The sequence below is a fragment of the Channa argus genome, chromosome 19 (genome assembly GCF_033026475.1).
Source record: "Channa argus isolate prfri chromosome 19, Channa argus male v1.0, whole genome shotgun sequence".
Taxonomy (NCBI): Eukaryota; Metazoa; Chordata; class Actinopteri; order Anabantiformes; family Channidae; genus Channa; species Channa argus.
Genome location: NC_090215.1, coordinates 16919366 through 16932642, shown reverse-complemented (window position 1 = coordinate 16932642; position 13277 = coordinate 16919366). Strand labels below are relative to the sequence as shown.

The 13277-nt window shown below is 39.0% G+C and overlaps 1 protein-coding gene across 1 annotated transcript; it reads left to right on the top strand.

Annotated features, from left to right (window-relative positions):
- The first annotated feature begins 372 nt into the window (after positions 1-372).
- tfr1b (transferrin receptor 1b) lies at positions 373-12796 on the top strand. The gene is made up of 19 exons (XM_067486326.1): positions 373-466; positions 1658-1695; positions 1850-2060; positions 3072-3255; positions 4426-4563; positions 4960-5044; positions 5249-5371; positions 5482-5577; positions 5680-5819; positions 6290-6459; positions 6560-6679; positions 7820-7905; positions 7986-8049; positions 8146-8213; positions 8317-8384; positions 8614-8704; positions 9544-9771; positions 9949-10098; positions 10261-12796. The coding sequence occupies exons 1-19, from the start codon at positions 388-390 to the stop codon at positions 10471-10473; spliced, it is 2352 nt and encodes a 783-aa protein (XP_067342427.1). The 5' UTR covers positions 373-387; the 3' UTR covers positions 10474-12796.
- Positions 12797-13277: the final 481 nt, after the last annotated feature.

Genomic DNA, 13277 nt, shown 5'->3' with positions numbered 1-13277 from the left:
GGGATCGGGAAAAGAAGGGTAGGCGACTGTACTCCACCCAAAACAGTGTTAGATCAACAAGGAGCAGGGGAAGACATAGAAGGGATGAGGTGGAAATGGCCAGGATACGAATACAGCACAGTTATTTAAATAGTACTCTTCACTTAATAGGGAAACATCAGACTGGATTTTGTGAAGAATGTCAGGAGTTCCAAACGATGGAACATGTACATAGCTGACAGAGAGGACATGATGGGTGAGTGGAAAAAACAACGACTTTAACTCCTTGTTTTTTCCACTCACCCATCATGTACTGGACTCAAATAATCAATGTCTAGGTCCAGTATTACATTTTTAAAAAAATAGAATATAACGGTGTAGGGTGTAGGGAGAGAGCAAATCCAGAAGATGGCAGTAACCCAACAAATGGGATGCGGGAGAAGAAGAAGAAGAAGAAGGAGAAGAAGAAGAACGGACCTGCAGAAAGGTGAGATGCTTGGTTTTGCTCAAGGATTAAACGTTTTTGTTTTTTTTTGTAGCTTAAAAAGAAAACGTTTTTTGATTTGTTTCGTTTTACGCCAGACTCTCTTTATTTCAGCAGTGCGGGCGGAGAAACGTTTTCACCGATTAGCTTCGTCACAACTGATGCTCAAATCCTCTTGACCTCGCTCCGTCAAAAAAATTTAAGCAGATTTAATTGTCTTTGTCTTAAATTGTCTTTTTGTATAATTGACTATCACATCTTCTTTAATCCTTATCTTTTTATTTCGTTTTATGCTTTGTAAATGTGCGTCACTGAGAGTGGATTATTTAAACAACAAAATTCACCCCTGCAAAGTAGAAATCGCCTAAAATCTGGTGGCTAGACCTGTGAAATCTCTCCAGATGTGTCTGTAAATATTTGGACCCTTTTCTAAAACAGGAAGACTTAAACCTCAAACTATGTAACCTTAACTATTATTTCTCTATTTATTTATTTATACAGTTATTCATTAAATTTGCTTAAAAAATAATTATCTGTACAGCTGGCATTCATTTAACAATCACTTGATAATAATTAATCAATATGATACATATATATTAATAATAATATAATTTATGTCAACCTTCATGTCAAACATCCCCTTGTGTTTGTCACCACCTAGTCATTACAAAACACAAGCCCTGGAAAGTTTGACCTTAAGAACTTATGTTTTCACATAACAAGCATATATTCTTTTAATCTTTGTTTTAGTTTCAAACATCAGATCCCGTGAATCATGCATCCGCTTGATGCATGATGCATGATTCTGTTTTTCCTTTCTACCCACAAGTGTGGGTTTTAAGTGTGAAGATAAGAACAGGACTAGGTATGACTTAAGCTTGCAAGTAGGCCCCCCTCCAAAAAAGTTTAAGGTGGGAATTCAACCCCCATTTTGAAAACTGTTTTTTAAGCCCTGGTGTGTCAGTCCGGATCTTTGACAATACAGTGCACCTGCAGCGTAGCATATATACAACAAGGCTGATGGTTGTGGTAATGTTTTGGTGTCGGCATGTTTACAGAGGAAACATTCTTCTCCTCCCTCCCTCCCTCTCCTTCTACCGCTCTCTCTCTCTTTGCTCTTTTGCCGCCCTGATTTCTCTTCCCCTCTTGCTGACATGCTCAATCTCTGTCTCTTTTCTGTTTTTACAATAACAGCAACCATGGATCGAGTGAGGTCTGCGTTTAACAGTATGGTGAGTGTTTTACTACTCATTTATGCTTTTCAGGTATGTGTCTGCATACACAGTGCAGTATAACCTGACCATTCCTCATAACCCGCTGCTGCTGTAACATATTCCTCATGGTTTTCAGTCTAATCTCACTGGCTTTGTTTGACTCTCTCTCCAGATTAAAAGGGAGCGTTACAGCAGGTTCACTGTGCAGCAGGCGGAGGACGGAGAAAGACACGTTGAGGTCAAACTGTCAGAAGATGCTACAGAGGACAACACAGAGGAAGGCCAGGAAGGAGACTCCCCGACCTTCAGACCAGCACCTCAGCATCAGAGCCGACGCAACATTTACTACCTGGCTGTAGGATTCCTGCTGATATTTGCTATTGGTAGGTTATGCTTTTTCAGTCTGAGTTTGTGATAAAGAAGTGCTGCATTTTCAAATATACAAATTAGACTTGTAACTACAGTTTTTTTTATACTATATTAATTAAATCGATAAGACAAAGCGCATAAAAATGGGCATTCGGTTATTTTTAGCTTGTCTTGCTGTAATGTTGTAATCTGCTTAAAGTCATCATTAAGCCAGACATAAAATGTCTACGTGTTTTTGTGAAAGAGGATATATTTTGCTGAAGTAGTGTTGACATGGTTCTGTTATCCGTGAGGGTGTATTTCAAACGTTTCCTCTCTCCGCTTTAGGCTTATGTGGACACAACTTTAATTTGGCTTGTGTTTGTCTGTCCTATTTGCATAGCCAAAAATGGCTATGGTTGAATTCACTGGCCACTGGATGTAACGTAATGGTGACAAGAGAAGAGAAATGGGGCATGAAGTATAAGTAGTGTAAAGAAAAACAGAAAAGCGCACAGGCTGGTTTGTTTTTCTCCAGAGAAATTCTCAAATTATTAATAGGAGTTCACTGCTGGCCTGAGGGATTGTTCGATCTCTTTCAAGTATGCTTGTAGATACTGATTAATTTTATTATTTGTTATCCAACTTCTTGCCTCTTAATTGTTTAGTCCATAAAATGTCAAATTGGTGAAGAATGACAGAAGAATGCCAAAGCCTACAGGATGTTTTCACATTGTTTATTAGTCAAAAACCTCAAAATATTGACATGAATTAACTCTGGGGTGGATGTATTCTAGCTATAAACGATCCATTTTCAAATGAATGCTGATACATTGTAAGAACTCCAGTTTTATACCTGTGAAATTGTTCAGCACAAACCTTTTTCTTCTTGCCACAACAAGTTTCCACTTGCTGTCTGCAGCCGCAATTTTATAAGGAATGTCAAAGATAATTAATAAACCTGTCAGTGGTGTTCATTAGAAAAGATTCCCTTCACTTTACTTCACTTTTTTAACTGGTTCTGTGCTGTGCTGACTGTCCTCCAGGCTACCTGGTCGGTTACATAAGCCACCGCGAAACTCAGGTGGAGCCTATGGAAACCGATACGGAGATCGAAGAGGAAAATGGGCCGGAGATTTTGCCAAATGCCGAGTTTCAGTTGGACTGGAAGAGCATCGGCCAACTCCTCACAGACAAACTCAACACTCAGGCCTTTGACAAGACCTTGAGGTAAACAGATAAGCCTCGACCTGCATTCGTGTTTATGTCATTATTCTGAAGGTGAATGCAAACAGCCAATTATGAAACAAATCTACTCAGCTGTCAAATGTCTAACTACCATGCTCCCAGCTGAAACAAGTCTTCCCAGAGTAAATCATACTATCTTTAAAATACAAAAAAATGTGTACCAGTGTACTGAATTAACCCAATGAGAAGAACATTTTAGTTTTATTAAATAGTATTTCATCAAGTCAGAGGAAGTTTACATGAATATGATTATGTACAGCAAATGAATCCGCTGATGTCAAACAAGCTCTCTGAGTGTATTGGTGACCCCAGAGCTACCTTAGTAAATGTCTTTTTAAAGTGTCCTCTCTTAATACTCTTGGTTGATTTGGACTTGCAGGTTTTCAATGCATTACGTAAATAGAAGTAGCTTTAAGAGGAACTGCAGCTTTTCCTCACTGTTGACATCCAACGCTCCTGTTAGCCGGCACGCTAGCAACATGCCAAGCCGGTTAGCGCGCTGCCTGAGCCGCCAAGTTTCCTCTGCCGTGTCATATTAGCAGCTGAGATCCACTCCATTTTTACAGGCCTCGAACAGTTCATCTGAGTTAGCCAGCTCGTGTTAGCCAACACCTAGCAAAACACAAGCTAGGCTATGCTAGCCAGTAAGCTGCCTGAACCCAAGCTGTGCGTCCCGTCGGTTAAAAAGCCAGACCTCCTTTGCTCCCCCTTTGTGTATTGGAGTCCAGTGTCAAAATGGCAGCATGTTAGTTATGAAAACGTAGTTATAACTTGTGTTTGTCAGGACAGTGGCTCACAAAGGTAAATTTTAGCGAAAACATGGCAGTTGTCATGAACCACAGAAGACAGAGAATGAATTGATGATCTCACTAGATCATCTCAGAAATGCCTTGGCACCAAACAGATGGTGAACTGATCTGCAGGATCACAAACACGGTCTTCCCTCTACAGACTAGTTATCAGAGTTGAGTAGCAACAGTGCTTCCTAAAGCCTTGTCCTTGTGGACGCCCTCATATTCAGAAACTAATATTCAGTAACCATGTAAACCTTTTTATCTGAACTATTGAAATGTATGTATGTTAAGCAGTCGTGTCCCAACAATGGCCCGAGACAAGAAGTTAACAGGAAAGTTTGATTTGGTTTCTCTGCAGAGACTTCGATCTGCCCAGACGTTCAGCAGGAAGCGACGAAGAAATTAATCTGGCCAAACGTATCTTTGAACAATTCAAGAAGCTGGAGATGAATCCCTGGACTGACATCCATTATGTTCAGCTGCAGATGCCTGACAGGTTGATAAAACACATTTCACTTTCAATGAATTCAAGGTTTTCCCCACTTTATTTTAATGAGATCATTCACTTCTTACATCTTAAGTGTCCCAGTAGCATTTTATCAGATTGGTTCCAGAGGCTGTGTCTCTAGAATTCGAGATCACTTTATTTAATGTATCTAATTATGTAATTACAAATAATTTATTGTGTTAACAAAATTAATATACTGTAGATTATGGGCTGAGGCAATAAAGGCAAGTACAAATGGTTGCAAATGGAGCAATGTGAAGTTCATTTGTTTCAGGAAACTTGCTGGGACCTTATTAGGGAAAAGAAAATTACAGACCTGTATAATAAAACCTAATGAAACAAATAAATATTGATATTGTAACGCGGTTTTGCTCTCAATTGCAGCAAGCGCCCAAACCATGTCTTTTTTGGTGCGGATTTCTTTGAGCCCATGGGATATCTGGCCTACAGTGCTCCTGGGAAGGTTCAGGTGGGTTGAGCTGGTTTACGTTTCTTTAGTCCAAAGTTAAAACTGGTCAATGTGTCTTGATTTAACTGAGTAACACTGTATGCTTGTCTTATGTTTGCTTAAGGCCTCTCTTCTCACTGGACTATTACACTTGTAATGCACTTTGAGGAATACTTTTCAGCTCATAGTTGAATGTTGTGAACTGCTTGGCTTGTGTGTACACAGGGGAAACTTGTGTATGGAAACTACGGCCGTCAGGAAGATCTAGACATTGTGCAGAAAAAGAACGTTGACCTGAAAGGTTGTGTGTTGCTGCTTCGAAGTGGTAATATCAGCTTTGCTGAGCAGGTATGTTCCGATTCAAGGTGTTAACGTGCCACATATAAATTGCACCACATTGTCTGCTTGTTGGTAATATAATATTCTTCTTTTCTTTTTTGTTTTTCATATTTATTCAGGTGGATAATGCTGCAACAAGAGGAGCCTCTGCTGTTCTAATTTACCCTGACACTCAAGATTACCAGTATGTTACAAACACAGCGCTCTATGGACATGTAAGTTTGAGTGTAACATTACAATACAAGGATTGAATAATATGCGTAAAAGCCATTAAAGTCTCACCCTGAAACGCCTCTGTTCTATCACCTCATCTTTAGGTTCATATGGGATCAGGTGACCCTTACACCCCTGGATTTCCCTCCTTCAACCATACCCAGTTTCCCCCAACTCAGTCATCTGGTCTTCCCAGAATCCTGGCGCAGACTATCACCGCCAACATGGCCTCCACACTTCTACAGTAAGACCACCAGCACACAAATAGACACAGAGACACATTAAAGGAAAATATAGGCACACATGTAGTAGAATAATAGGTAAGTATTGACATGCTTTTTCCTTCTATTTATATAAAAAATTCAACAAGTTATACAATTGCATTTCATACGTTTACGTTATGAAAAAGGTCTTTGATTTTGGTTTTAATTCAGTAAACATTTGTGGGGGGCTGTAGCTTAGTTGGTAGAGCTGTCGTGTCTCTGGGCAAGACACCGAACCCCAAAGTTGTCTCTGGTGTCTGATACTTGCTTGTAAGTTGCTTTGAATAAAAGTATCCGCTAATGACTAATTGTAATTGTAAGTATTTTGTCTATTGTATTTTTTAACCAGTATTTTGAATTTGACTTATTTAGTAAAAAAAAGTTGCAAAGTTCCTTTAATTAAATGTGGAAACTGGGACATTGTTCACAGTCAACTCTCATCATCCTTTAGGAAAATTGGCGGCCCTGAATCCGATGCCAGTAGTGGTTTTAAAGGTGGTTTCCTGTCGAGCTCTTACAGCCTCGGAGGCAGTCAGAACATCACTGTTGAGGTTAACAATATGCTGGTCAACAGGGAGATACACAATGTGTTTGGAGTCATTAAAGGATTCACTGACCCTGGTAGGAGTAACCTTTGTTTTCCTCTGTACAAACTGGGATCTTTTTTTTTTTTTTTAATTTGTTAAACTGCTCCCCGTGCTTTTGTTTTGTGACCCTGCAGACCGCTACGTTGTCCTCGGAGCCCAGAGAGACGCCTGGGGTGAAGGTTATGCCAGAGCCAATGTTGGCACCTCTGTGCTCATCGAGCTGGCCAGGGCTGTTCGCGAGATGGTGGAGAAAGGTAACATTATTATTTTTTGCACTTGTGCCCAAAAAATAGCAGGCGTATTATCAGTGTCCTGAAACATGACGCCCCGTGAATCAGTGTTTCCACATTTTTTTCTGTCTACCGTCACTACCCATCATGTCACTTACACACATTATGTTTTTGCTTGGTCTCCTTTTTATGCCCCACTCATGGTCTACAGTGTCTTGAACACAAAAAATAATGGTACATGTTAGAAACATATACCACTGCTACCTGATATGTAGTAGATGATTTGAAAAAATCTTTCTGCATTACTGTGCATATCAGTTGAAGAGGTGCCTATTTATCATTCAGAGCAAATGTACCTGCAAAACAAAGTATTAAAAATCAATGAGTAAATTGGCTTAATTCAGAAGAATCCGACTTTTCCTGTGTTCTGTCAGGTTTTATGCCGCAAACACCCACTATTCATATTGACTCCTCTGCTTGGTGAGAAACTAGTTTTCACACACCCCCATAGCAGCATGTGTTGTTTAGGGTGCGTGTCTCAGGAATTTGGAGTCGTATTTGTGTTTTGTGGGCGCGTTTCTTTAATTTCTCAACATTCAAGATTACTGAGCTGCTCCACCATCTGTCTCTGTCCTCTGTGAGTTCCTCTTTGAGGACTAGTCAGAAGGCAATTTAAGAATCAGAGCTGTGGGTTTATAGAGAAGCATTTCAGTCGATAGCAAGCTCAAATGCGTCATTATCGATTACTTTCTGATCTTTTAATTTCAGTGTTGTCATAAATGATGCAGAAATGTTAACTTAGTAAAATAATGCGTCATTTGAGTTTTACCAAGGAACGTTTTGTTTCACTGCACACACTGTTTTCAGTTAAACTGATATTTCTGTGACCTGCTTTGGTTTGGTTTAATTCTACTCTTCAATTTCTGTTTTTTTTTTGTTTGTTTCTATCTGTTAAAAAAAATGGAAAAACAGATAAAACCGTTAATTTTCTTTTTTTCAATGATTACATTCTTGTAATTTGCAACATGAATTTGTGTTGGCAGAAGAGGTCTGGGTTAGTATTATGGTGCCATCATTTATTCTTTGTGGTCAAATTTCAGGTACAGTAACTACACATACTATAAATATCTTCTTTTTTTTTTTTCCTTTGTGTGTGTTTTCCAGATGGATTTAGGCCGAGGAGAAGCCTTGTGTTTGCAAGTTGGAGCGCTGGAGAGTATGGAAATGTTGGCGCCACTGAGTGGTTGGAGGTGAGAACTAAACTACTGATTAATACTATATGTCCCAGGGGAGAAATCTTTGTAAATGGTATATGATGTCTGTTTTATAGGGTTACATGGCTTCTCTTGACAAAAGTGTTTTCACCTACATAAGCCTGGATGGACTGGTCATGGGTTTGTACAGTAAACACATTTCACACTGTATATCTCTGCACTCACATGGTTAACATGTAAGTGATATTCCCCAAACTGGGTGTGTTTCTTCACAAGGTCGTGGGAGCTTCATCGCCTCAGCAAGTCCACTGCTCTACACCCTCCTTGAGAACACAATGAAAGACGTAAAAACAACACTACAGACACGCACGTTCTTCTTCTTAGTGGTCCTTGTTCTGTGTACAACTAGCTGAATTGTGTTGACCGTAATTTGCCTCGCCCATACAGGTGAAGAGTCCTTTTGGTCCTGGCACTTTGTATGATGCGATGGGAACAAAGAAGTGGGAAGGAAATGTGTAAGTGGAAAAACTTCACTTTAAATAGTAACTAAATTTGGTTTGCACACAAAAGCAGTTACATTTGATACGGTCCAACGTTGGCACATTTTAACAGGACCTCTTGGAATTTCAAAAAAGATAATGAATCTTTCCAGCTTTCAGAGACTCGGTGCTACAGATGAATTTGAAACCTTCTTTTTGCTTTTGTTTGACTGTGTTGCTAATAGACACTTTGTGATTTGTGCAGACTGAGGTCAATGTCCATGGACGACCCTGCCTACCCCTTTCTGGCCTTCTCTGGGATTCCCTCCATCTCTTTTCACTTCATCTCTCCTAATGTGAGTCTGCCAATTAAGCAGCAATAATTACTCAGTGGAGATAAAAAATGTACAAATTAATTTGATAATTTTCATTCAAACGCTTTTGACTTTTGTGACTTTTTATAGACAAAGCAAATGAAGGATAAATAGAGAAAATAATAAACAGATTTATCAATAAAATCAATAAAAAAAATGTTAGTTGCAGCACCATATTCTTTAATATTTATATTTCAAAGGAGGTCAAAATGGAAATGATATCATGTATAGTTTATAACTCTCCTGTTAGTAGACAGAAGTCATTCTGAAGCTTTTTATGAACATTGTTGGCAATTATGTTTGCTGCCACTGCAAATTTATAATCTGTGGGCCTATTGGTTTATACTATATACAATTTAATGTCAACTCTTTTTTTCTTTAATATCTGTATTATTTAGTTACTAGGTTACTTACTACTCAGTACCTTGTTGTTGTGTGTATGTGCCTTACTGCTGTTTCTCCTTACCTTCCTCCTGTCACTGTGCTGCTGTGACAAGTGAGTTTCCTCTTTGAGATTAATAAAATCTTATCGTCTTTTTTTTTTTTTTAAATCTATAAACAAACATTTTTGGCAAATCACAGTTGTAATAGAGGACAATCTTTTGCCACCTACTCCCTTAGGACGTTTCACAGGTTTCCTAGATCTCTGTGCTGTGATAAAATATGATCACAGACATTCCATGTGGAAGTTTAGTAGAGATGGATCCAAATTTTAGATATGCATTTGTTGGGTGGGTATTCTGGTTTCCAGAATACCTGTTTGAATGTTGGTGCTTGTTAATACTGTTTTTCTATCTTGTTTTGAAACCTCTTCTGAGAAGGCTGAGTCCTACGCTTACTATGGCACCAGGCTGGACAACATGGATCACCTCAATTACCAGACTAACCAACGCACCAGTGAAATGACGGCAGTGGCAGCGCAGTTTGCCGGCCGGATGGCCATACGACTGGTCCATGACCGCCTGCTCCCTTTAGATGCAAGTCGATATGGCAGCATCATCACCAAGGATGTGTACCGGGTCTACAGACACATCAGCCAGCTGTCCCAGGTCCATCTCACAGTTTTTTGTTGTTTTTTTTTTGTTAATATTAGCTCCCTCTGCAATGTGTGTCTCTGCTTCAATTTGCTTATTAAGTGACACAAACGTTAGTTGAAAGTTACAAATTAATATTTGGAGCAGAGTTTTTTTGGTCCTCAGAAATGTGTTTCTTTTTTTCTCCTGTAGTCTGGTCAGGTGAAGGACCTGAATCCTACCTGGCTGAGCCGTGCACGGGGCTCCTTCCAGCGAGCTGCTGACGGACTCAACAGAGCCATCCTCAACACTGACTTAGATGACGAGGAAGCCTGTCGCATCCTCAACAACAGGATTATGAGGGTAAGATACGGCGACAATTCCGCATGTGTGCATATATGTAAACATGTTTAATGTGTTAGCTGCAGATGTATATAACTGCAAGAGGCTTTCAATAGTCCTAATCCAGCATCTACTGCTTTTGTCAAGTACCTCACACATTTATATATGTGCTATTAATTTTAGGTAGAACACACCCTCCTCTCTCCGTACGTGTCCCCACTTGAGACTCCCTTCCGTCACCTCCTGCTCGGTCGGGGCTCCCACACTTTGGCGTCCATTGCTGAGGCCACTGATGTGGAGCAGCTCCACACCCAGCTGGCCCTGGCCACTTGGAACCTGCAAGGCTGTGCCAACGCCTTGGTGGGAAACATCTGGGACATTGATAATGATATCTAATGGGGGCGTGCTGACATGCGAGTATTGGTGCGTGTGTGTTTGTGTGTGTGGTGTCAAAACACTGGAAACACTATTTTATACATAAGTTATTGTGTCAGTGGCAGTGGCCGCTATAAAGTTATTGTCTGTCTTTCTATATGACATTATCGGAAGCAGTGCCTTCCATAATTATGACGGTTATACTGTCTGATCCATCAGCAGCATCTGCTACAAAAATAACTCCTCAACTGTTGCTGAAAAAATGGAACCCCTGATAAAGTCTGTATCTGGCTTTCTTTTGGGAGTAAGTGTACACCACGGGAACATTACTTTTATAACCTGATAGCCCAATTATTGGCCAACTGGGCTACATCTGTGGTGCAACACTCCAATTATAAAAGGGTTGTTGAAGCCTAAAATTTTAAATCAAAGCAAACTGTCTGAATATTAGCACATTTTTATTTACATACCACAGGGCCAGACCTAAATTGTGTTAATTTGCTATTCTTCACTTCTTGAAGGGATGAATTAAAAATAGAAAATTCACAAAAAGCCATTACAAAAAAAAGTGGTAAATGGTAAATGTGGTGTCAAACACCTCTTAGCAAATTTGGTTTACATACTTTGTGAGAGAGCCATTTATGCTGCACAGTCTGTTTTGGAGCAGTTAATATGATAACGTTATCGGGAGCAGCGACTTCCATAATTAAAACCCATTATCGGGAGCAGTGCCTTCCATAATGACAAGCAGTGATGGTAATTTTTGTCTACCAGTGTGTGATTGTGTGTGTGCTTTACAGAAGATGTGTATTTATCGAGAGCAGTGTCTCTCATATTTCACTTGAAGAGTGGAAGAGCTTATCGGGGACAGTGTTTCCCAGAGTTTTATACTTGACATTTTTTTTTGTCTTGATCTATTTTTGGTGTGTGTGCGTGTGTGTGGGTGTGTATGTGTGTGTGTGTGTGTGTGTGTCTGTGTAGCCATAGTCCTCCTGACACCCAGCATGTGTGCTTCTTGTAGTTTGCCTGTGCTTATAATTCTGATCCACACTTTAGTCCTAACTCGACAGAATCCATAAAAAGCCCCTGTCTGACAATATTATCATTACAGGTGGAGGTGAGGAATGACATTATCACTGCTCCCCTGTAATTTAGCGTGTCGTTCTGGACATTTTATAAATTGTGACATTATAGGCTATGTAATGTTTCCGACATTCATTATTTTTTAATGTTTTAGTCGCAGTTTTTCAAGCTCTGTCTCAGTCATAATTATTCCACTTTTACCACACAAAGATAATTTAACATGCAATAATTCACAAAATGCCTCTGAACATGCCTGACTGTCACAAGGTTTTTAGTTTTCTTGACCATGAAAGGTTTCCGGTTTTAAACTCAAGCCACAATTTAATTGGCTAAATCTGCAACTTTTCATGACACCTAATTTGCCAAATCCAGACTAAAATTGTAAAAATACTTTTACAATTCTAATACTTTAAATATTTTTCAGTAGGCATATTGGTTTCCCAAACAGGCCTATATTTGAGAATTTTTTATAATTATTTAATTTTTTACTGACATAAAAACTAAATGTACATGCAGCTCTTAAGATTAAAAATCAGAGATCAGAACATCCCATCTACCCTAGAGAAATACATTCAGTCTGAACAGGGCTTTAGGTTTCAATTTGTTTCACATTCCATCTAGCAATAGAATACACAAATACACTCAAGAATATATAAATGCACTGTGTACATTTTACTTACTACTGACAAAAGTTATCTGTGAAACACAAAGATTACGTTCTGTTCTATATGTAAATTCATTCACAAACTGTCTTTGCATGTGTTTCAATTACATATTTCTTTTTCACTGCATGTTACTCTGTGCCTCAAACACTAGTGTTCAACCAGTGAGACCAATTTGGATCATCTTTTACCCCAAATTGTATTGTCCAGCTGCTAAAGCAGCATTACTGTATTCATTTCAAAATAAAACCCACTTAACTTACCGTGAATCAGCAATGAACCTGTTAAACATAAATACACATGAAACCAATGAACCCACCCAAATATGAACTACATTAATGTCTTTATTTGATTTCAGCATACACTTAAGAACTGATAAAGTGTCAATGTTTCATTATATTTCGAACAGATTTTTTCCTCATGTCATTGTTGTGCTCTGACTTTCCTTACATAAATGCATGGAGTATCCACAGCCTGTGTTGCTAAAAATGTATTGTAGTGTAACAAAACCAGTACAGTAGGATTTCTGCACTTGAATGGTACCTTTCTGTGATTTCTGTGTTTAGGAGCAAAGTAATAAATAAATAATTTGGCTCAGCTTCCATGACTTTGTTCTCATAATATTAAGGAACAAACACGGAAATTCACTGCAGATGCAGCACATGTTGTCCAGGGAGTTTTCTGTCTTTGTTATGGCTTTGATCCTTCGTTATTCTTGATTTTGGAGTCCTGGTGTTTTTATTTTGTCTTACTAAAAATGTCAAGGACAAAATTAAGGGTTTGCATCATTTATCTTTTATCTTTTGCTCAGAAAGCGCGAAAGAATCTGAGTGGTAGCAAATTTTCAGTCCAATGTTTATGAGAATAAGCAAGGTCAGCATTTAAGATTAAGAGTTGCTGTTATGGCCAGCTTTGCTATTCACCATGTAAAAACAAAGCAAACTACATCAAGAAAAACTGATCTGTCTCCACTGTAAGAATCTCATTAAATCTTGCGCGTCATTAATCCTGTGCACCTAGACATGAACTACTGCAAATCTGGACTGACAGCACATGGATATGTCTTAGGCAGCAGGATAA